The sequence below is a fragment of the Callorhinus ursinus genome, unplaced genomic scaffold, assembly GCF_003265705.2.
Source record: "Callorhinus ursinus isolate GAN/ISIS: 27379988/994484 unplaced genomic scaffold, GSC_fseal_2.0 scaffold4, whole genome shotgun sequence".
Classification (NCBI taxonomy): domain Eukaryota; kingdom Metazoa; phylum Chordata; class Mammalia; order Carnivora; family Otariidae; genus Callorhinus; species Callorhinus ursinus.
Window position 1 is genome coordinate 57,584,798 of NW_027397066.1, and position 26,151 is coordinate 57,610,948.

At 37.5% G+C, this 26,151-nt stretch overlaps 1 protein-coding gene across 4 annotated transcripts in view; it reads right to left on the reverse strand.

Moving 5' to 3' along the window:
- ADAMTS3 (ADAM metallopeptidase with thrombospondin type 1 motif 3) overlaps positions 1–26,151 on the reverse strand; it is a 257,797-nt gene that overhangs the window by 45,006 nt on the left and 186,640 nt on the right. For all 4 annotated transcript variants that reach the window (XM_073891779.1, XM_025887595.2, XM_073891780.1 and 1 more), the window contains one exon: positions 18,886–19,085. In XM_073891779.1, coding sequence (XP_073747880.1) covers positions 18,886–19,085 — 200 coding nt within the window. The remainder of the gene's footprint in view (positions 1–18,885; positions 19,086–26,151) is intronic.

Here is a 26,151-nt window from a genome sequence, read left to right on the forward strand (position 1 = left end):
CACTGAAAAACTGAGTGATCCTGGGCTAATCACTTAACCTCTCTGGGCTTCTGTTTTCTCACTGGCAAATTATGACTGGACTTGCTCTGCCTGCTTCAAAGGGTTGTTGTCCAAATCTAGCAAAATTCCACACAATTGCCTTCAGAAAAACACAAAGAACTTTAGCACCCTTCCATCTATTCTTGGGAAAGATTTTAAAGACTTATGGGTGTATTTTCATAATCTACATGAAAAGAACAAGAAATACAACTGCCTCCTTCTTAGTTTTATCTTAAAGCGACTGCAAGACTCTTACACTTGAAATCTCAATTGAATGAAAAATGTGATTTAAATTTTATCTATAAAAAAAAATATGGGAAAAATCATTTGACACTTAAATTTTTTCAAAAATACTGTCGTAATGTACAAAACTCTTTCCAGCAGATGGCAGTATGCACATTTTTGAGGGGGGTAAAGGCTGCTTAATACACCTGGAGGTATTTACTCAGCAGTTGCTAATGTCTGCCTCTTCCTATATTTATGCATAAATAAAATAACTTCCTTAAAATTAAATAAGAGTTTTAAAATATTCTAGCCTAAGGAAAACATTGAGTCATTTGACTCTTGAAAGCAAAGAAAAATATTGAAGACATCTTTAATTTAGATTGTTTTCCAATGTCATCTATTAAAACATATGAGGCATAGAGAAACTCCCAGAATCTGACTACAAATTAATCACAGATTTTTAACAATCAATAAATTATATACAGAATGAACTAAAAACATATCCTACTGAATGAACCACTTGAATCTGTCAAGATGAACTAAAATAATATTTGTTAAGAAAGCATTTTTACAACTCTTAGTGACAAGGAAAGCAATTTTTTTCCTAAGTAAAAGCAACAACATCAAACAAAAACAACAGCTAACATTATACAGAGCTTTTCAGATTTTAGACACTGCACTAAAAATTTTATATTCATTCAAGTAATCCTTGCAACAACTTTAGAGATATTATCATTTCCATTTTACATCTAAGATGTTGAGGCCCAGAGAAGTCAAGTAACTGGCCCAAGATCACACAGTTGATAGACACAGCGAAGGATGAAAACCTAGGCAGTCTGACTCCAGAGTCAGTAGTGCTCACCATCTTGCTATACTTTCACAGACCCGCAGACCACAGCACCGTCACTCTACACAAAACAGCTGGTTCTAGAATAATCGATAGTGATTTGCTATCCCTGAATTTAAGAAATTGGTGTGTGAGTATATTGAGAAAGAGGACTTAGCAACTCCCCTTTTTTTTCATAATCTTCCTTCATGTAAATTTTAAGGAAATGAGGAACTGGACTCTGAATTTACTATAAATAATGATTTTTTTTTTAATGATCAATATGATGGTATTCTAAAAATACTAGGAAAAAGAAAGAGATGCTAGAGCAGATCACTGGAAAAACTGAGTAAAAAAAGAAAAGATAGGGCTGAAATTTATAACCAGTGTTTTTGGTATGTAAGCATAAATATTCTAAGAAGTCACATATTTGACACAATGTAATGCAAATCTATGTAAAACCAAATATTCTTTTACCACGTGAGCCCATCTATTAGAATGTGTATAGATTTTCTGTGAGGTGTTCAGGTTTGACCTTAGAGCTTTTATTAAGTTACCTGAAAGAAGGGGTAAACAGAACATTAACTCAATTTTCAGATGACCTTAAATTAGAAGGGGTTGCCAATGATGTGAAGGGGGGGAAAAAAGGTAAAACCAAGTCAAGTATTCCTTTCCTTGAAAGGAAAATTCCTTCCAGGTTTGTTCCCGGACAGGACAATTTCTTCCAGGACATTTCCCTGGCAGGACAGTCTGACCTGCTTTGTCTGACTAGCTGATGAACAGCTTTGTCTGGCTTCAACAAAGCAACACTCATTTTTCTTTTAGATGGGTGGATTAGGTCTTGAGAGACAGTATGGCTAAGTGGTTAAGAGCATGCGCTCTGCAGCCAGATTACCTCGGTTTGATCTTGGCTATGTGACCTTGGCCATTTTATTTGCCTCTGTGCTTCAGTCTTCTCACCTGTGAAATGGGCTAATTATAATACTGTCCTTATAGGATTGTTGAGAGGAATAAATGAGCTCATATATGTTACAGAGCTTAATAGTGCTGGCCCTTGCAAGTGAAAAATCAAAAAAGTGTTAGCCATCATTAATACCATTATTCATACAGAAGAAAATAAATGATACCCAAGTGTGATTTTTAAAAAGAGGGAGAGAGAGACTTGGTTTCTGGAAGGCAAACAAGTAATGACAAGATAGCCTAGGTAATTTGGGCTGGACATACAAGCATTCTGAAACGAACTGGGAAGAAACAGTACTCTCTCCACAACTCATCTCTTGCAGAGCTAAAAAGTTCCAAACACACACCTACGTGGATTCTCAGTCCATACTCTACATTCCTTTTACTCAGAGTAGGTAGCTGACTCTCTTTTCTCTTCTCACCTCCAATCACAGACTAATAATAACTGCCTTTATTAATAGTCTTATCAAATATTTACTGAACAGTTACCATGTGTCCAATTGTCCTTGGGGCAGGACACTGACCAGTAACTGAGTTTGAGTCTCTGTTCTTATCATGACTATGTTCTAAAAGGTAAAATAAGTTATATGCATGGACAAAAATCAATAAATACAAAAAAAAAGACATGCAGACAAGGTCATATCAGATAGGAATTGGTGCTCTGAAGGAAATAAATCTGAGTGATGAGACAGATGACCAGAGGGAGAGGAAGAAGCTACTTAGGACTGAGTAGTCAGAGCAGGGAGACCCACAGTCACGAGGTTATGTCTGAAGAGCAAGTGCAAGAAACCCAACCCACATTATCGCAATAGCTCAACGCCCTGCAAAGGGGACATCTTTATCACCACTTTAGAAAGAGACTGAGACCCACAGAGGTTACAGGATTTTACCCCAAAAGATTAGCACAAATAAATTCAGATAAGTCTATGTGAGGCTGATGGCTGTTCTTTTTTCACAACTACCTTGGCTTGCCTTTTTCTTTCTGTCCCAGTGGAAGTGCTAAGTCTCTTAGCTGCTTCTGCTCCAAATGATCTGCTCCAAAAAATTAACTCTTTATTGCCTGTATTCAATCTCTCCCTTTCATGGAGTTCCTTTTCCTCTTTAATTAACGTTCTCATTCTCCCTCATCATGAAAAACCAACCCATCTACAGTGCTCAGCACCATGTAGTACTATTTGGAAGCATGTTCTCCAATGACACTATTCTGTTTCTTTAGTGATATTAGCTCCCTTTTCTCTGCCTAGCTCACATGTCAGTGTGCCTCAAAGTTTTATTTTCAACACTTGTCTCTTCTCTGCGCTCTCCCTGCAATATATCATTCACTGCTATTTCTTCAATCAATACCTATAGGCTGATGAGCTCCAAATGTTGATGTCTGTAACACTGATTCATCTCTCCCATGCTCCAGAGCCATGTGTTCAACTCCATTTGTAAAAGAACTACCTATTGGGAATATATCTATATATCTCAAAGTACACTTGTCTTCTCCCCAAAGTCTGTTCTCTCAATATTCTACACAGTCGAAGACTAAACCATCCTTGATTCCCTCCTCTTCTGCAAATACTGCAGTCAGTCTGTTACCCAGTCCTGTAGACATCTCTCAAGTCTATCTCTTTCTGTCCACAGCCAGGAGCTAGTATCCATCCTGAGTTGAACTGTTGCAATAACCTGTTAAATCTTTTGCAAATGTTTACGTTTGGGTAATTTGGGCCCATGTCAGTAGTCCTCCGGAAGGGCAGATTATAAGGGTCAGATGGTTGTTTTCAATAAGCATGAGTCTATCCTTTTATGTTAATTATGACTTTACCTCCTTTAAGCATCAAAGGAGCTTTGGGTGGACCAAGAAGAGGCAATTCAGCTACAGGGACTTAAAAACTCTTCCAGCCTTTAGTGAAAGCATACCAAAAGCCTAGGTAGAACTGATTCCCTTTCATCAAGAATGAGAATGAATGATTCCCTCAACAAACTAAAAAGCTTTTCTGTGTTTTAGGACCCTGGGAAAAATAAAGACTGCTATAAATCTGGGAGGGATAAGGTCAGTCTGATATTTGTAGCATAACAAAGGAAAAATGAGTGAATGTCAGGAAGGAGATTTGGGGCTTCAGAAACAAAGGGGAAAAGGGCACCTGGGTGGCTCAGTCCGTTAAGGGCTCCCTGCTCAGCAGGGAGTCTGCTTCTCCCTCTGCCTCTCCCCCTGCTTGTGCTCATGCACTCTCTCTCTCTCTCTCACAAAAATAAATAAATAAAATCTTAAAAAAAAAAAAAACAAAAGGGAAGGGGAAAGAGGAAGCTGAGATGCTTCAGTAAATCAAAGGGACCTCTGAGGCAGCACTGTGTGGTCATCCTGTTGTTATGTTATTTTCACCTGTGATGTTCAGACTCTTCTAGAACTATGGGTCCAGGATATTCCAGGGAAGGTATGCATGTTTATATAAGGGATGGTCAAACTGACCCATGCTTACTCCAGTCTGTCTCTGTGACCTGTTATGGTCAATCCACACTGGGGAAATTAAGACAATTTGTTGAGGCTGGATGATGCAGTATAAACCACAAGGGGTTTGGAGCCAGACAGACTATGAGTTGTGATCAAGTCACTCATCTTCTTTTTCTTTTTTTAAAGATTTTATTTATTTGAGAGAGAGAGAGCATGTGAGAGAGCACGGCAGAGGGAGAGGGAGAAGTAGGCTCCCCGCTGAGCAGGGAGCCCGACGTGGGGCCCATTCCCAGGACCCTGAGATCATGACCTGAGCTGAAGGCAAATGCTTAAACAATTGAGCCACCCAGGCGCCCAAAGTCACTCATTTTTAAAACCCTTTGACTCTTCATTAGCAAGGTGAAATTCAAATACCTTAGAATGGCACGAACATTTTTCTAAAGGTAACTCCAGCTTCCCTGTCCAGCCTCATTTTCTGTCATCTCCCCTAAATACCCTTCAATTTTACCTATAAACAAGCCTCTCCATTGGCTCCAAAGACACCATGAACTACCACTGTTAGTATTTTTTCCAGTCTGTTCCCCATCTTCCAAGAGCCATCATCTCCTTTTCTAGCAGGGAAATGCCAATTTATTCTCTAAAGTCCAACTCAAATGGCATCTCCTCTATGAAGACTCCACCTGCCACTAGCATTATTTGCCAAACCACATCCCTTTCTTCTCAATTCATGCTTACATAATCATTTATAACTAAATCTTTTCAAGAAATTATCAAATTTTATTATTATTTGTTGATATCACCTGCCTGTTAGAACTAGCTCCTTGTGAAAAGGAGCTACAATTTTATTAATTTTTGTCTCCCTAGAAGCACACAGGACTTGGCCTATGGGAAGGTATGTCTGTTGGGTGAAATCAATGCCTAGAGGATTGATGTCAATTCTAATGTAAGAAATGGATTAAAGATAATGACCCCAAATAGACAAATGCTTCATGATTTGCCTAGGTTGCCTGAACATGCATACTCCCCAGACAAATCTGCCTTGCACTCATGTTCAGTGTTTTAAGAATCATTAGTTGAGAAATCAAATGCAGTGCAGAGATTTAATCATCATTAATTAACCAGTAGCCACATGTATCTGCTAACACTTGAAAAAGTCTATTATTAATGCTTTGTTAGGACCAGAGTACTTACATAGAGTATAGATTTTCTTTTAAAAATATTAGGTAGGGAAGCCTGCCATGTCTACATGACACAACAATGTTATTAGTTCACTGTACATAAGTAGCCAATTTCAGTATAAAAAAGACTTAATGAGTTCTCCTTAATTATTAATGATTACTTGGAAATATGATTATTTCTCATACTTTTAAATTAATTGTTTTCTTTTCACTTGATAAATCCTGAGATTAAAGCATGGACTCAATTCTCTGCAGAACACTGAAAATTTTAATAGGCACAAAAGACCCAGATCACTTCCTAGATCTTAGTATATGACAACGATACCTGCCACAGACAGCAAAGTGTTGATGACAGGGACCATCTGGCATAGTGAAAACAACACACCCTCCTAAAAACAGAATCTGCTTCATCGCCCTATTACAGAGAATCTTAAAAAAGATTGCTAATTGATTTGATTCAGTCAGGCAAGTAACTGAATTCTCATTTCAATGACTTGAAAGGTATTTTATTTTATTTTATTTTTAAAGATTTTATTTATTTATTTGACAGAGAGACACAGTGAGAGCAGGAACACAAGCAGGGGGAGTGGGAGAGGGAGAAGCAGGCTTCCCGCTGAGCAGGGAGCCCGATGTGGGACTCGATCCCAGGACCCTGGGATCATGACCTGACCCGAAGGCAGACGCTTAACGACTGAGCCACCCAGGCGCCCTTGAATGGTATTTTAATAAGACACAGAAACAGGTAAAAGAAAAGACATCAGAATTTGATCTGGCGCTTTTTTTTTTTAACATATAATGTATTATTTGCTTCAGAGGTACAGATCTGTGATTCAACAGTCTTGAGAAATGAGCACTTTTATGACATGGTTTTTAGGCTCTAAGCCCTGTTAGTTTTAGAAAATTTGAAGATCTAAAAAAAGAAAGTAGAAAAAGAAAAATAAGCCATTTTAACCTAATACAAAGACAGTAACTTAACAATTTACTGTATTTTTTTTTCATTTTATTGTAGGTTACTAAATGTTTAGTGTTTCTTCACTTTAAAAGTTTAATATAAAAATTCTTAATATTCTTCATAATTATCATTTTAATGATAATTAGAAGTAGCACTTAGATATGTTTATGTTTAATATTCCATGTGGTAAAATCCATATTTTTAATTTTGATCAAGTGATCAAGTGATCAATTTTGATCACAACCTAAGGAGACAATTATTCTTATATCTTTTACAATGAAGTTCAAAAAGCCACTGTACCTGTTTTTTGCAGGATTTTTAAAAAGTTACAGCACTCCGCTTCTAATACTTTTATTAAATATTTTTAAACTATGTTTTATATATAAAAATGCATATATATGTAATTGGTGATTTTCACACCTATATAACTATCATGCTATTCGAGAAATAGAACCAGAGGGAAAGAATGAAGGGGGGGGGAATCGGAGGGGGAGATGAACCATGAGAGACTATGGACTCTGAGAAACAAACTGAGGGTTCTAGAGGGGAGGGGGGTGGGGGGATGGGTTAGCCCGGTGATGGGTATTAAGGAGGGCACGTACTGCGTGGAGCACTGGGTGTTATACGCAAACAGTGCATCATGGAACACTACGTCAAAAACTAATGATGTAATGTATGGTGATTAACATAACATAATAAAAAGAATCAATTTATAAGCAAAAAAAAAAAGATTTTGATCTGGCAAGGGATACACAAAATGCCTTGACTTTGTAACAAACGCAGTAAAGTTTAGGGAGGCAGCAGAGCACTGGGCTCCGAAGGCAGAGAGATCTATCTGGGCTCAAGATCTGGCCATGCCACCTATTAGCTGGAAGACTCTGGGAAAGTCACCTAACCTCTCTAAATCTCAATCTCCTCATTTACAAACTAAGACTAAAAGTGAACATATTTAGGGTTGAGGAATGTTATATAATTCATGTAAAATATTTAGCATAGGACCAGGCCAGAGCAAAGGTTAAAAGTTACTTGGTATAAGCCTTCATGCTTAACAACATGAAATCATTCTTTTGAACCTGCACTTGAACCAGATGGTTTCAAACACCTTCAAAGATTTCATCACTAACCCTGATTCCACACAATCTGTTTTTTTTTCCATAGACCACTCCATCTACATAAAGGGCACCATCATCATCCAATAGCGTTCAAGCCAGAAAATTTTAAGTCACCCCTTTCCCTCAGCCCCTATCTGCTCCCCTGGCAAATCCTATTGATTCTACCATAAATACTCCCTTGTTAGAGCAATCACCACTGTCCAATAAGCCATCATCTCTTACCTACACATCTACAATTGATATCCAATTGGTCTGCCTTCATTCTAAACCTCTCCAACCTATTCTTTACAAAACAGCAAGAGGCCTTCAATGGCTTTCCCTTAATTTACCTAAAACTGAATGCAAGCTCCTCCTGCGATCTTAAAGGTGCTAATCTTCTTTAAGCTCCACCTGACTCCTTGCGTGTCAGACTCAAAGCACAGTGGCTGTGTTTAGCAACTACAACACAGGTCATTGTTCAGTGGCTGGCTCTCTCTTTTACTCTCAGTTTAAACATCACTTCTTGGTCCAAGGCTTTCTTTACCATCATGGTTATATAAAATCCCTATCATCTACTTGCTCTGTTATTCCTTTTCCAAGCAAACTGCTGGTTCCATGCATTGCTCTTAGCATAACCTATGATGTATTTATTTGATTTCTCCACCAGTCTGTAATCTCAGGATGGACAGAAAATAAATCTTTTGTGTTCACCTCTATATACCTGGTATATAGCATTCAAGTATTTGTTAAAACAATGAATCAATTAAAATTTTGCTGCATGTTTACTCTGTGTCAGGCACTGTTTTGTTTTATTGGGACTTTTTTTGTGTGTTTCTTTAGACTTCAGTTTTTAGAGCCATTTCAGGTTTAAAGAAAAATTGAGTGGCAAGTGCAGAGAGTTCCCATATACCCATTTACCTCCTCACATATTAGGATAACACCTTGCATTAGGGTGGTACATGCCTTGCAATTGATGAATCAGTATTGACACGTTATTATCCACTATAGTCCATAGTTTGCAGTAGGGTTCACTCCTTGTGTTCTCTAGTTCAATGAGTTTTGACAAAAACATAAGGTCTTTATACGCCACATATATCCATTATATAGAATAGTTTCACTTCCATGCAAATACCCTGTGAGCCACTTCTTCATCTCTCTCTCCCTCTCCCTGATCCCCTGATGTTTTTCTTGTTTGATGTGTCAGACACTGTTTTTGATGTTGTAAATATGAAGCTTAATAATGGACAGCAATTGCACTCAGGGTGAAATACGGTAAATACTAGTTCGGTATTATAGCGACTGAAAGAAACTCTAGTATCCAAAAGAATTAGAGTAGATGGAACACATATCTTTTATGTCTTTTTAATTGACATTCACTTAATAAAAGTTTAACCAATTCCAATAAAAAAAATAAAATGGCATGATTTTACAGAACCAGCTTGCCCTTCTTTCAAATCAAACTAATATTTAGAGGAATTGTTTTCATTTCATCACCTTTACAAACTCTGTGTTTCCTGGTCTTCACCTGCTAAGAACTTCTTTGTATCCTCCCAATGTCTTAAACATGGTAAATACCCATCCATTGTCAGTTCAATAACTGGTTTTTAAAACAGAACTGAACAAAGAGAAACCCTCATTGAGGAGTTGTATAATTGCTATCTATCTTGATTTTATTTTGCATCGATTTCCTTCAAGCAACCAAACTCAAACAGGAGATGTGAATGTTCAAATCTCCTCTCTGCCTGGATTTCCCTATCACCCATCTCCAAAGATCTAACTTCTACTTACCATTCAAGGCCAAGTTCATGTATACATCTTCCTCATATCCTTCCTCATTCCCGTACTTCAAAGATATCTCTAACATTCTGCCCCTATAGCACCCAATCTATACTTCCTTTCAATCAATCAGTATTTTCTAGGTTTCATTATACATATTCATAAACCTAATTTCTCCTAGTGAAGTGCATCCTCAAAGGGAAAAACATTTCTGTGATAAAAGAAGTTTTCGGGCTTGAATAATAGGGTGCTAAGAAAGCGAAGGACAAATAGGCAAGACTGAATTTGTTTGCTATAATCTCTGAAGGTACCTGAGAGAGAACCACACTGAAACAAAAATGTAATTTTAAGTAAAATCTCATCAATCTTGTCGTATGTAAGTTATACTTTAATAAAAGTTGATGTACAAGAGCTATGTTGTATAGTATTTCAATACTGATTTTATTTACTATTAAATCACATATTCATTGCATATTTTCCTCATGTGTAGTTAGCAAAAATACACAAGCCATTCCTTTTGACTACTTATCTCTATCCATAACTGAACTCTCCAAAAAAGATCATTTTATATTATAATCTTTAAAGGTTACTAGAAAAATAAATGAAACAAGGGAAAGCATAAAATCAGGAGTTCTTTTGTTACATTTATTTTTAACTTCATTCTGAAATAATTTTAGACTCACAAAAAAGTAACAAAAATAATATAAAGTATTCCTATATACCCTTTACCAAGCTTCTCCAAATTTAACATTTTTCATAACAGATCAATGAAACCAGGAGCTGGTTCTTTGAAAAAGTTAATAAAATTGATAAACCTCCAGCCAGACTTATCAAAAAGAGAGAGAGAGTGAGAACTCAAATAAATAAAATCACAAATGAGAGAGGAGAAATAACAACCAACCCACCACAGAAATACAAACAATTATAAGAGAATATTTTTTAAAGAGCTATATGCCAACAAACTAGACAACCTGGAAGAAATGGATAAATTCCTAGGAACATATAAACTACCAAAACCAAAACAGGAAGAAACAGAAAACTTGAACAGACTGATAACCAGCAAAGAAATTGAATCAGTAATCACAAAAACTAACAAACAAAAGTCCAGGGCCAAATGGTTTCACGGGTGAATTTTACCAAACATTTAAGGAAGAGTTCATTCCTATTCTCCTCAAACTATTCCAAAAAATAGAAAATGGAGGAAAACTTCCCAATTCAGTCTATGAGTCCAGCTTTACACTGATACCAAAACCAGATAAAGACTCTACTGAAAAAGAGAACTACAGGCCAACATCTCTGATGGACATAGATGCAAAAATTCTTAATAAAATACTAGCAAATTGAATCCAACAATACACTTCCAAAAATCATTCACTATGATCAAGTGGGATTTATTCCTGGCTTGCCAGGGTGGTTCAATCAATCAACGTGATACATCATATCAATAAGAGGAAGGATAAGAACCATATGATCATTTCAGTAGATGTAGAAAAAGTACTTGACAAAATACAATATCAATTCATGATAATAAAAAAAAACCCTCAACAAAGTAGGTTTAGAGGAAATATACCTCAACATAATAAAGACCATATATGAAAAACCCACAGCTAATATCATCCTTAATGGGGAAAAACAGAGCTTTTCCTCTATGGTCAGGAACAAGACAGGAATGTCTGTGCTCATCGCTGTTATTTAGTACAGTACTAGAAGTCCTAGCCATAGCAATCAGACAACAAAAAGAAACAAAAGGCATCCAACTCACCAAGGAAGAAGTAAAACTGTCACTATTTGCAGATGACATCAGACCATACATAGAAAACCCAAAAAACTGCCAGAACTGACACAAAAATTCAGCAAAGTTAGAGGATACAATATCAACATACAGAATCTGTTGCATTTCTCTACACTAATAATGAAGCAGCAGAAAGAGAAAGTAAGGAATTAATTCCATATACAATTGCACCAAAAATAATAAGATACTTAGGAATGAACCTAACCAAAGTGGTTAAAGACCACTTTGAAAACTAAAATACTAATGAAAAAATTGAAGATGACACAAAGAAATGGAAAGACATTCCATGCTCGGGGATCAGAACAACAAATATTGTTAAAATGTCTATGTTACCCAAAGCAATCTACACATTTAATCCCTATCAAAATACCAACAACATTTTTTTCACAGAGATAGAACAAACAATCCTAAAATTTGTACGGAACCACAAAAGATCCTGAATAGCCAATCTTGAAAAAGAAAAGTAAAGCTGGAGGCAACACAGTTTTGGACTTCAAGTTATATTACAAAGCTATAGTGATCAAAAGAGTATGGTAATGGCACAAAATTAGACACACAGATCAACAGAATAAAAAACTCAGAAATGAACCCACAATTTTATAGTCAATTAAGCTTCAAAAAAGCAGGGAAGAATATCCAATGGGTAAAAGAGTCTCTTCAACAAATGATGTTGGAAAAACTGGACAGCAACATGCAAAAGAATGAAACTGGACCACTTTCTTACATCATACACAAAAATAAACTCAAAATGGATGTAATGAAAAGACCTAAATGTCAGACATGAAACAATTAAAATTCCAGAGGAAACACAGGTGGTAACCTCTTTGACATTTCCTATAACAACTTCTTTCTAGATAGGTCTCCTGAATCCTGAAGGGATTCAAAACAAAGCATAGGGAAACATAAGCAAAAATAAATTATTGGGACTTCATCAAAATAAAAAGCTTCTGCACAGCAAAGGAAACAATCAACAAAACTAAAAGTCAACCTACGAAATGGGAGAAGATATTTGCAAATGACATATCTGATAAAGGTTTAGTATCCAAAATATATAAAGAACTTATCAAACTCAACACCCAAAAAATGAATAATCCAATTAAAAATGGTCAGAAGACATGAACTGACATTTTTCCAAAGAAGAGATATAGATGGTTGACAGACATATGAACATCACTCATCATCAGGGAAATACAAATCAAAACCACCATGAGATATCACCGCACACCTGTCAGAATGGCTAAAATAAACAACACAAGAAACAACACGTGTTGTAGAGGATGTGGAGAAAGGGAAGCCTTCTTGCACTGTTGGTGGGAATGCAAACTGGTGCAGCCACTCTGGAAAACAGTATGGAGGGTCCTTAAAAAGTAAAAAATAGAACTACCCTATGATCCAGCAATTGCACTAGTAGGTATTTACCCAAAGAATACAAAAATACTAATTCAAAATGATACATGCACCCCAATGTTTATGGCAGCATTATCTATAACAGCCAAATTATGGGAACAGCCCAAATGTCCAATGACTAATAAATGGATAAAGAAGAAGTGGTATATATATACACAATGGAATATTAGCCATAAAAAAGAATGAAATCTTGACATTTGCAACAATGTGGATGGAGCTAGAGTATCATGCCAAGCAAAATAAGTCAGAGAAAGACAAATACCTTATGATTTCACTCACATGTGGAATTTAAGAAGCAAAACAAAGGAGCAAAGGGAAAAAAAAAGTGAAAGAGAGGCAAACCAAGAAACTGACTCCTAACTATGGAGAACAAACCAATGGTTACCAGAGGGAGGATGGGTGGGGAAGTGGGTTAAACAGGTGATGGGGATTAAGGAGTGCACTTGTGATGAGCATGGGGTGATGTATGGAAGTGCTGAATCACTACATTGTACACCTGAAACTAATATTACACTCTATGTTAACTAACTGGAATTTACATAAAAATTAAAAAAAAAAAGAAACAGTATAAGGGTACTAAAGTCCATTAGGTAGAAATTAGCAAGTCAAAAGATTTTTTTTAAAAAACTACATTCAGATCAAGGAAAAGTTGTTACCTGCCTAGAATACTCAGAGTTCAATAAAGCAAGCTTTATGGTTATTCACATGATAACAGATTTCTGGCAGTAGGGGTTTGAATATAAAATATAAAGAAAAACTGCTGGAGAAATTTCCAGGATAGTCCAACTACTTATATTTTTCACTCTAAGAAATTTCATTTCTATTTCTTTATTTTCAAAGATTTCTTCCCAGGGGCACCTGGGTGGCTCAGTTGGTTAAGCGTCTGCCTTTGGCTCAGGTCATGATTGCAGGGTCCTGGGATCGAGCCCCGCATCGGGCTCCCTGCTCCGCGGGGAGCCTACTTCTCCCTCTGCCTCTGCCCTTGCCCCTCTCCCTGCTCATGCACTCTCTCTCTCTCTGTGTCAAATAAATAAATGAAATCTTAAAAAAAAAAAAAAAAAGATTTCTTCCCGGTCTTTTCTCTCAATTCTTTCTTTTTATTGTCTTACTAGTGATTTTTAGCTAAGGGTGTTCATCCAAATTACCTACTGTGCTTAGAAAACACTAACTCTTAGTCATCAGGGAAATTCAAATGAAAACCACATTGAGATACCACCTTACACCAGTTAGAATGGCAAAAATTGACAAGGCAAGAAACAACAAATGTTGGAGAGGTTGTGGAGAAATGGGAACCCTCTCACACTGTTGGTAGGAATGCAAGTTGGTACAGCCACTTTGTAAAACAGTGTGGAGGTGCCTCAAAAAATTAAAAATAGAGCTACCCTAGGACCCAGCAATTGCACTGCTGGGTATTTACGCCAAAGACACAGATACTGTGAAAAGAAGGGCCGTATGCACCCCAATGTTCATAGCAGCAATGTCCACAATAGCCAAACTGTGGAAAGAGCCGAGATGCCCTTCAACAGATGAACGGATAAAGAAGATGTGGTCCAAAAATACAATGGAATATTACTCAGCCATCAGAAAGGATGAATACCCAACTTTTACATCAACATGGATGGGACTGGAGGAGATTATGCTAAGTGAAATAAGTCAAGCAGAGAAAGTCAATTATCATATGGTTTCACTTAGTTGTGGAACATAAGGAATAACATGGAGGACATTAGGAGAAGGAAGGGAAAAATGGAGGGAATTCAGAGGGGCAGATGAACCAAGAGAGACTATGGACTCTGGGAAACAAACTGAGGGTTTTAGAGGGAGGGGGGTGGGTGGCTAGCCCGGTGATGGGTATTAAGGAGGGCACGTACTGCCTGGAGCACTGGGTGTTATACGAAAATAATGGATCGTGGAACACGACATCAAAAACTAATGATGTACTGTATGGTGACTAACATAACATAATAAAATAAAATTTAAAAAAAAGAAAGAAAGAAAACACTAACTCTTAGACCTGTATACCAAACACTCCTGAATCAGAAGCTCTTTCTTGACTCAGAACTTCTGCAATTAATGATCCATTTGCCTGGATCACTCTTTTCCCAGCTCCTTGCCAAGCTCTCGTCCTCACAGAATCTCTGTATCTCTGTTCACATAATATTCCTCCTCGTTCTAACCTCCTATCCCAAATACTCCCCACACTGCCTCTTCTCTCCTTGACAGTATCTCTTTACTCTTATTTATTTTTCTTCCCAACAGTTATTATTACCTAAACTTACATAGTTATTTCTTCTTTGACTATCACCTGTTTCCTCTTTCAAGCTCCAAAAAAGGCAGAGAATCTTCTACTGTGTTTCTTGGGAAATTTTCTAAGCCTAAAATGGCCTTGTACACAGTAGGCAATGGATCAATATTTGCATAATGAGACATGCCGCATTGCTGAGAACCACTTTCTGGCCGAGTCAGCCATGTTACAAAATAGCAAAACTAAAATTTCTTAACATAACAAGATATGATATGAGATCCTAACAAAGGCTTAACACATATCACATACATCTTATTTGAAACATAAAAAGCTTGCCAAGAATCTAGTCATTAGTCATGCTGTTTTAGAATATATTCAGATCTGTTTATTTCTTCTTTATAGATGAGACTTGGATAAATTTCAAGATCCACAAAAAAGAAGGAGTTAAAAATAAAAGGAGATGGAAGGCAGCTGAACTACCTCCTCCTTCACAGATTCAGAGAAGCCAGGGGTGTGGGTAGAGGACACCCCCTCTCCCTCTTAGACAGTTATAGCAAAATCATCTTGGGGCCCGTTCAGATTTGTTCACTTGACCCTTAAACTTCCTGAGAGAAGTGCTAATTTAGTGAGCTGCCCTTCCTGTGTCCAAACTGCCAGATTCACATAGCAAATCACTTTAGAACTTTACCACACTCATATATACAATCATTACTATCATTAGGCAATATGGCCTTGGAATAGATGAAATACAGTTGTGTCCAATTCACACGGCTAATTTAAAATAGCAGATAAATGAGGGGAGGTCTGTGGGGATGGGCAAAATAGGTGAAGGGAATTAAGAGGTACAAACCCCTAGTTATAAAATAAATAAGTCACAAGATGGACATCATAGGGGAAAAATAAATAAATAGCAGATAAATTTAAAAAATGTTTAACATTGGGCGCCTGGGTGGCTCAGTCAGTTAAGCGTCTGCCTTCGGCTCAGGTCATGATCTCAGGGTCCTGGGATGGAGTCCCACATCGGGCTCCCTGCTCAGTGAGGAGCCTGCTTCTCCCTCTCCCTCGGCCCCTCCCCGCATTCATTCTCACGCTCTCTCAGTCTCTGTCTCTCCCTCTCAAATAAATAAATAAAATCTTTAAAAAAAGAGTTTAACATTACTCCTGACATATATTATGTTTCAAGTGTTATTATTGGAGTGTTATTACTGTCTCCCCAAAACCCTGCCTACATCAATTATTCCAGATGCAATGCACTTTTTAAGTTTTAAGATTTTCTCTACTATAGTTCCATTCTCTGATGCACTATTAACTTTAGAATAATTTCTAGTATTTGAGACAAAGACTCAGTCTATTATCTAAACTTTTTAACAGACTTAAAAATAGAACAACCCTTTTGAGTGTTATTAAACCTAAAATGTGGCACTTTGTTCTCTGACACCCTTCAAATTAGAATTACTGTCTGGCAAATGTATTTTATCCATTTCTACTTTCTTGTCAAAAGATTCTACTTAGAAATCCTTTATATTTTCATGGGCCCTTCAAAAGACAAAAGCAAACAGCAAAAAACACAATAGAAGAACAAAGCCCTAAGGATCCAGCTTAACTCCCAACTTCATGAATTACAGAATTAATGAATATCCTATTGAGCCTTTCGATTTTATAAACAGATTTTATTTTAATTTTTTGTTATGTGAATCACCATACATTACATCTTTAGTTTTTGATGTAGTGTTCCATGATTGTTTGCGTATAACACCCAGTGCTCCATGCAGTACGTGCCCTCTTTAATACCCATCACCAGGCTAACCCATCCCCCCACTCCCCTCCCCTCTAGAACCCTCAGTTTGTTTTTCAGAGTCCATCGTCTCTCATGGTTTGTCTCCCCCTCCAATTCCCCCCCTTCATTCTTCCCCTCCTGCTATCTTCTTTTTTTTTTTCTTCTTAACATATATTGCATTATTTGTTTCAGAGGTACAGGTCTGTGATTCAACAGTCTTGCACAATTCACTGCGCTCACCATAGCACATACCCTCCCCCAATGTCTATCACCCAGCCACCCCCTCCCTCCCACCCCCCCCAGATTTTATAAACATTTCAGAAATGAAATCCCTCTGTCGAAGGCCACAGAGCCAATGGGTAACAGAACTAGAATGAAAACCCTTGCCTCCTCAATCTCAGTTTGATACTGGTCCTCAACACTTGGCAACTTGGATGACCGTTGTCATAGCTGCCTTCTCCAAAGTCTCATAGCACTTATACTATAGCACCTGTCACGTAAGTCTCAACAATAGCATTGTCTTTATTGCTCAACTTAAAAAAAATTCCTATGTATTTCTCTTTTCTGCTTGACTAAATTATAAGTTCTGTGAAGATAAGAACCATATCAAATCTCTGCTGCATGATGCCAAGAGCCATCTGTAGTCCTGAGCCCCAGGATGGAGCCTAATAAGTCTGTGACGACTGGCTGCCCTCCCTGGTGGTAGGACAAAGCAGCCTAGGGGCATAATGAATGATGTGAGTGGGAATAGCATCTCCCTAGGGATTTGGAAGTAAATTTCATGTGGAAAGCTAAAATATGATTGTTTCCTTCTGCATGTATACACAGCACAGTGACTTGTATTTAGCCATTTAATCCTCCCAACATGCCTAGTAAAGTAAGTCTTATTAGTTTTCTCGTTATGCAGATGGAGAGACTGAAGCAGGCTCAGAGAGGAGAAACAGCATGCCCAGAGTTTCTCCACTAGTAAGACAGACAAAAAATGAATGATCAGTAGTCGAAGACATTCATGTAATTCACAAATAACGATCCTCTATACACATCTATTGTCAAAGCTAATAATTTGTTTTCTGTGTGATGTTCAGTATACATAACAGGAAGTGGTGCCAATGAGCAAACAGAAATAATTTCTGTACTCCCTTTCCATCTCACAGACACATGGCAGGTGTATGTGTAATTTTATAAATTGGCATCTCAATAAACAAAAATATATTTAACATATAAGCTTAAATATTAGTATAAATAAAATGATGATTAATACAATTAATAATTATTCTTCTCCATTATAATTATTTGAAATCTAATCTTAAGCTTGGAAAGAAACAATATAGATACCCAAAGAAATTAACTTAAAAATCAAAAGCTGAAAAAAAGAGAATAGGCTTGGGTAATAAATTTGCTAGATCGATAAAATAGGTATTTTATAATTCTAGGAGGTAAAATATACAAAACAGAGTGCACTATTATCTCAATTATCTTTTCGAAGTAGGTGGTTTAGGTACTATTTCTCCTCAATTGCTCTCTGCCAATTCACAAGGAGAAAGAGAATCCCAGTTCTAGGATGTGCACCAAATTTCTTCTGCATATGCTTAAGGCTCATAAAGGAGAAAAAAAGGGAAAACGTAAAGAGGTCTTGCTGAGTGCAGTGCAGCAGTGCGCCCTGGGCACGCTGTGCTCCGTACGGGTATTACCTTCAGTCGTATGATGTTGAAAAATACCACTCTTATTCAAAAGCCCTGGCAACAAGCATCCACACAAAGTTATCAGGCCTAAATCATTCTTTGTCATCCTGGGATACAAAATGATGCTATTTCATCCTTCATGGTCCATATCAAGGCAGGTGGACAAAGTCACGAGAGTTTTGATTAACCCCAGAACAAACTGAAAATCATAATTCCTGCTATAGTTCAATCTTACTACGACTTTTTCAGTTTATGATTTTCCCCTTGATGAAAATGGAAAACTAGTTGATCACCCAAAAGAAAATTTTGCTTCGTGCTTTCTTCATTTTTGCATTCTTGTATGTTAAATATGGAGATTGAGATTTGAATTTAATGCAATTAGGTGCACAGTTTGGGTGTGGGGGGCAGCCGTGTGGGTCCTCACATAGGATTCCAAAAGATACTAACACAACAGGAGAAGTGAATTAAAAGATCACAAAGACTCAGAGAGGAGGGGCTACTCACAATGTTCATCAGGGTGAGGAGGTAGTTCTGGACGTGCTCTTTGCCGTGGAAGCGGACCACGGAGTCGTCCACCCCCAGCAGCACCTCGATGTTGTAATCATTCTCTCCCGTGTGTCTGCGGCGTCTCACTGCCTCCTTCAGCTGCTGGTCAATGCTGCTGGAAATAGGACCTACATCGTCAAGGCCTCCCAGATTCGACTCTAGTAAGAAACAAAAGGAACTCAGGCATTTCAGCTTCCCCAAGGGGCCTTCTGACAACTTTTTACAAAAAAAGAATCTTCTAGGGGGTCTAACATTATAATCCATAGTCACTGAGATGCTGCTTTTCAGTTTATTCTTCAAATACTGAATACATGCATGTGATCGGACAGATCTCCTATAAATTCAGCATGGAATAGCAACACTGAGGATTACTGTACAGAAAGCAGGTGCCATCATGCCAGACCGAATGTTCCATGAGCATAACAGTGTGTACATCCTTGTGTAGCTGCATCCTCAGCGCAGAGAGTGGATACAGAGAGAACAGCTACTAAGTAGTTATTAAATAAATGGAGATTATAAATTAAAAAATCATGTGTTGATAAGTTTATTGTGGTTAATTGAAGTTGTTATAATCCTGGGGGGGGCAGATAAAATTTGTATCACGTAAGTTTAAATCACTCCTTTGCCAGTAGCCTTAATTTAAAAACCAAATTCGAGCGTGGCAACACAAAAGCAGCTAGTTGTATAATTATCAGTCACCATAAAGGACTTTATTTCTTATGAGTATGATTTTCTAGTGAATGCCGCTAGGAGACACTACAGGTCTCCACATGTGTACTGGCCATCATCTGGATAGCATGTCAGTGCCATAGCTATATATGTGAATGTGTGAGACGTCAAAGTAAGAAGTTAGTCAGAAAATATATCCAAAGAAAAATAAAACAAGAAACATTTTTTTCATTTTATACAGTTGAAGGAATTTAATATTACTTTCCCAATGGACCACACACACACACACACACACACACACACACACACACACACACACGAGATACAAATGTCCATATACATCTATCTATCTATTCATCTATCTATCGAGATAGAGAGTGAGAGAGGCATTCTCAGGTTCTAAATCTTGATTATCTGCTTTCAGATTTCCATATTTTTGGTGAAGAAAAATGTTTTCGTGAAATGAAAAATAAAATTTATCACGTGGATGCTAAAATAAAAGATATTATTCAAAACTGTTGGTATAAAACCGAAAGTAGATTCATTTCCATTTCAAATATATATAAGCTGGAAAGGATTTTATTTTACAAACTGCCTTGATGTCTATAACAACCTCCCATATCTAAAAACAAGTTTGACAGAGCCCATTCTGACTCATGCTTTATATGGAAGGCTTACTTAATGCTGCACTGGGGCCCGTAAGCCGTTTGAATCGGCGTCTGACATTAACAAATAGGCATTTTCCTCCCCACTTTTGCGGTTTTAACAAAGTTGGGGGGGGAGGTGTCTCTTGGCCAGGAAAATTGATGACCAAGCCCTAGACATATGGGATTAGAAGTAGTAGAAGTACAGATCTTACTCACACCCTTTCCACTATTAAAAAACACACAGAGGGGCGTTTGGGTGGCTCAGTCACTAAGTGTCTGCGTTCAGCTCAGGTCATGATCCTGGGATCGAGTCCCGCATCGGGCTCCCTGCTCCGCGGGAAGCCTGCTTCTCCCTCTCCCACTCCCCCTGCTTGTGTTCCCTCTCTCGCTATGTCTCTCTCTGTCAAATAAATAAATAAAATCTTCAAACACACACACACACACACACACACACACACACACACACACACACACAGAAACACCAGCACCCACCCCTGCAAGTATGGGCATAAGCTCTGAATATGACTACTCAGGTTTGAAAGCTATCCTGTAATTCACTTTGACCCAAGCCCAAATGCTAGATCATTAGCTGGGAATTTTCTTCTCATCGGGGAATCACATTGACTCCACAATACATAAATAGCTCTTACCACCATCCACATCAAACAGAAAGTTTTCCTCAAAAGTTGCTTTTAAGAGCTGCAACCCACATTGAGGGCAAGACACTACACCTGCAAACAGCTTTACCTAATTCAACCTCAAGTCTTCTCACACACTTGGGACAGTGAAAGCATGTGATAGCTAATGTACAAATAGGAAACTCATACATGAACTCCCAGTTCTAAAAATGGCTCTTTTTGGCAGAACTGCCAGTGACAGTGTCCAATGCAAATATACTAGCCATGTCATCATATCATTAAATCTGATGCATGAATGGAGAAGACTGAATACTTATTTCAGAAAGACAGTTCCATTCTGCTCTAACACACCTTTGGTTTGGTCTTTGAATCCCTCCTTAAATAGGTGGTTTTCTGGTAAGAGAAGAAAATCTCTTTTTTCATTGCATGAGGAACCTGGAAAGGAAGAAGGAAGCCTTTTTCCTTCAATCATTGCCCTGATTCAGTCATAATACTTCTGTCCCTAACTCCCCCTGAGCACTACAGCGCCCTTTCTATGATTCCTAAAGTAGGCAGTATCAAACATTGCAAAGACAGTGAAAGAATTTCTGGCACTTTTTATCTATACACATCAGTAGGAATTACAGACATTTCTGAGGCTGTGAAATATCTTCACTCATAACGAATTATTCCCAGTAGGCCCACTTTGCAATGTAATTGTCATGGGCTTTGTAATCAGACACATTTGACTTCAAATCCTGCCAGTGGCTATCCTATATGATTTTATTTAGGATGCTTACCATTTCTAAACCTCACTTTCCTCACCTGTAAAAATGGGATAATCCCTACTTTGCAGAGTTGCTGTGAAGAGATGATTATAGTAAAAGCACTATGTACAGTGCTTAGATATAAGTGCTCAACAAATAGTATTCACTGTTACTACTGTCATGATGATGATGGTGGTGGTGGTGATTTCCCATTAAGAGAAGTCTTCTACACCTTTTTTTAGCTTTTTACATTTTGTTTTATATATCAGAAATTAAATAGTTACATTTTTTAAAATAGAGATAAGAAAAAAATCTAGACTTAGTGAAGGGAAATCTAAACTGCTGATAACTTTAGAAAGAATGAAGGTTAACAATATTTCCTGCAGAGCATTAAATAGGTACAAGGAGAAAAGAATCTAGAATGTTTACCTTCAGGTAAATTAGGATGAAATCCAATGAGACAAGCTTGTTTAGTAGATTAAAAACCTAATATGAAATTGGAAAGAGTTAGCCAATAGATGGCACTGATCTTCACTCAATGTATATTTACTGAGTACCCATACATGTCAGACCCTGAGAAGGTAAAAAACTACTTGGTACCTCTTTAGGTGTTAACTCTGGGAACCACACAGTTGTACTGGGTTTATATTCAGAATGGAGCTGAGTTCGTATCATGTAGTCACAAACCATTATCTAGGCTTGAAAGACTTACACCATTTCTAGTTTAAGCAGATCTAATCAGGGTATTAGAACATGCCTTTCAGTAATAGTTCACACCTTTATAAAATTTCAAAGTTTAAAAGCTGACACCTGCTTTGATAAAATTTAAGATGCCTCTATGTCTAATTCTGAATTATTTCTGTGCCCCATCAAATATAAGAACAGGAATAATTAAAGGTGAGTATCCTCTTAATCATGTCCAAACACCCGCCCATCAAATCTGTTTACTGCTAAAAGGACTAAAAGGAATCACAGAGGAGGCCATAGGCAAGTTCCAGAAGCATAAACAGAGTGACATTTTGCATTGGGAGTAGCAAGCTAGACCTGTGGGGGCATTCTGCTGGCATCCCCTTAAGTAAGTGCATTCAAGGTGACTTGAACGGCTGTAGCTGAGTTGGACAGCAGAGGGTGATTGAAGTGATAATAGAATCAGTGGGAAGAGCATCTTTAAGATAAATAAATAAATAAGGCTCTGCAGCAGGTGCAGTGTGCAGCATTCCAGAAAAGTGATGCTCAGAGTACCTTTCAAGTTTCACAGAAATATCAAAGGCAATCATTCTTAGTACTGAGAGTGAGTTTCCTTTTTTGAAACTTCTTTGAAACTTAACATTTTGAGTTAATGATAAGAATTAATTACTATCTGGAAACATTTTGATTGCACCCATTTTTGTCCCCTCTAGCTTCCCAATTGTTGTATATGAATTTTCAGAGAAAGAATAATTTTACTACAAAGTTTATTTTTATTGAAGATATATTGGGGGCACTCTGGGTGATCAACTAAGTCACAATAAATATAGTTATTTTTAGTGTTAAAGACAGGATGGTACCTAGTGTTAAATAAGAATTTTGAACTTCCTAAACAGATAAAGAAAATTTATAAGTTGTTTTGCTGATTATGAACACATGGGCTTAAGACATTTTCAGGATGGAGCATGGCATGTTTACATAACTAATCACTTTTATAGGAAGTCTAAGTGTAGATTGGTGAAATCACTCCCACCCCGGAAGAAATTCTATAGTCCGAAAACTGATAGGAGACAAAGGTAAAATTGGAAAACTATAAAAGTTTTGATCAAGTTCTGAATCTGATACAAATACATCTGGGGTTGGAAAGCAATCTCAAACATACTGTGATAGAGACTGTGACAGAATCATCTATTCTCTATCCATTCTCTCTTCCCTAAGGAGTAGAATTCTAATTTTATTTGAGGTGGTCATAAACCCAGCTAAAAGTCATTCACAGTCTCTCTTGGGACTAAGCACCCCACATGACTAAGAACAATTCAATCAGAAATAAGCAGAAGTATTGCTTATACTTCAGTGGCTTAAATTGGCTGGTATGAAAGGTTTCCACCAAGGCTCCTCAAAGGAGTGTGATTCCTCTTCGTAAGTTAGACCCTTTGGTCCCTTACTCAGTATTCCTTCCTGCTTCCTGGAACATGGACATGATGTCAGGAGTTCTATGAAGTAACCTTAGAATCAAGGCCTGTGCTTAGGATGACAGGGGAGCTATAAAGAAGAGATCTGACCCCACGATGACTGTGGAGCGGGCATCCCAGCCCTGCAGTGCGAGCACCGGACTTTGTTACACGTGGGGGATATTGCACTTCCATCAGGGTTAGGGTAAGTTTGGGTTTTCTTTTATATGTCACCGAATCTAGCCCTAATAGATAGGACATTGACAATAATTTTATTATATAAATTCCTAATGCTCTCCTGCTCCATTTGGGAATACAAGTTAATTTTCATGTGGATAAGTGAATGGTAAAGTAAGGTTCAGTTTACCAAAATGTCCCAGCTTTCTTTGTAGTGCACCCATTTCAGAAATGAGGAAAGAAATGTTTTACCAGTAACCATAAACATAGGATGAGTCTATATGTATAAATTTAACATTCTTCGTGAACAGAATATGGTTGTGAAAATGAAGTGACCGGGATGCCACAAGCTGGATTTTCCAATAGTAGGTGGAGATCCTAAGATCAGAGCTAAAAATAGGTGCAAAATTCAACAAATGTCGTATGTTAACATCAGAAGCAGAGAGGAGTTAAACTGTGTTGACTTGTTAAATCAACCAATAGTGATTTTTCCATTGACATCTTTTTAAAAAATTTATATTTTTATAATTCTTAAAAAGATACACTAACAGCACCTCTATATATGGGGGCATCATTTCACGAAGATAAAAAAGATTTCTGTGAAAAACAGATTAATCCTTCACCAACTGGGAAATTCCATAATGACAGTTCAAAGAACTATATTCAGGCCAATTTATGATGTCAATTCTGAAGTCTCATTAAGTAACTGTTGCTTTTTTTAAAAAAAGACATTACCATTGAATGAATATTAGTTTCCGTGATTTCTTTTCCCCAAGTTCTAATTCTAAAGTACACGTTTGCTTTTGTTTTTACTGACTACTTTAAGGGATAGCATACAGCATTTTTTTTTTAAATGGAAGACATCTTACCCTTCAAGTGAAACAAATAACGTTTTTATGGTTTGAGTTTATGATCATTAGCAAATAAAAAAGAAAAGTCACCTCAATGTCCAATATATATGACATTCTGACTTTTAGTGTGAATCTCTTGTATGTCAGTTAAAATGTTTTAAGCTGCAAACAAAACTTGCAAGTGTTTTAAGCAACTAGGAAACATATTAGTTTGCATTACAAGAGGCCCAGAAGTCAGGCGATTCCTGGGTTAATCGGTTTATCGACAGATCACCAGGTAAGCAGTTTTCTCCATCTTTCATATCCTGCCATTCCTGGTGAATCAACTTTGTTCCCAGATCAGCTTCTTTGATTATTTCAAAATGGCAGCACCAATTCCAACATCATAGCCAGGTACCACAATTTGTGTCTTCCTGTACATGTTTCTTCAGAATAGGCAAAAATCTTTCCTAGAAGCCCAGTACCTTTAACTATAAGTTTCAGTGGCCAGAATTCAGTCACATGCCCATGCAAAAATCATTCACAGATAAGGAGAACAGAACCCCACCTACATCTTAGTCCCATCAGAAATCAGCCCCTGTAACTGAGGCTGGCCTCCCCTGAAGATGAAGAGGGGAGGCCTTGAAACAAAAAAAAAACAGAGAGGAAAACCAGTGTTGTACAGGCAACCCACACTGCTGAATTCTCCTTTTCAGAGCCTCCTCTTCCTGCATTCCCTACCACTGGTCTTTCACTGGTCTCCTTTATTCTTAGTTTGTATTGATGCAGTTTGTGTTTCCTTTCTGTTATTGCAATCTGTTGGCTTAGAGATGACTTCTGCATTCTCTTGCAAGGTACAGTCCTTCCCATGGTAGGGGACTCTCATCATTGCTGCTTGCCTAGCCCATTCCAATTGTTTCTTGAATAAATTACTGAAATGTTTGGGCATGGGCAAAGTTGTCAAACAAAATACAATATACTCTGTTAAATTCAAATTTCATATATACAACACTTTTAAAAATATAAATATGTCCTAAACATTGCATGGGATGTGACTAATACTATAAACTTATTCAATGTTCATCTGAAATTCAAATTTAAATGAGAATCCTGTATCTTATCTGCTAAATCTGGCAACTGTAGGTGTGGGGTGATCTATCTTTCTCTGGAGGTCCACGTAGTTACAGGGTTTTATGCCCGCCCACCTTCAATTCCCTCCTCCACCCCTGTATACTCAGCTCTGGTAGTGGGTATTGACCCAGGGATGACCAAGTACTATATTCCATTTACTTGACTCTAGTGATCAGTTATTGGATGGGTAAATGGTCTAAGTTATAACAATTAAACAATGACCTAGGATTATTTTATTTGGAGTTACT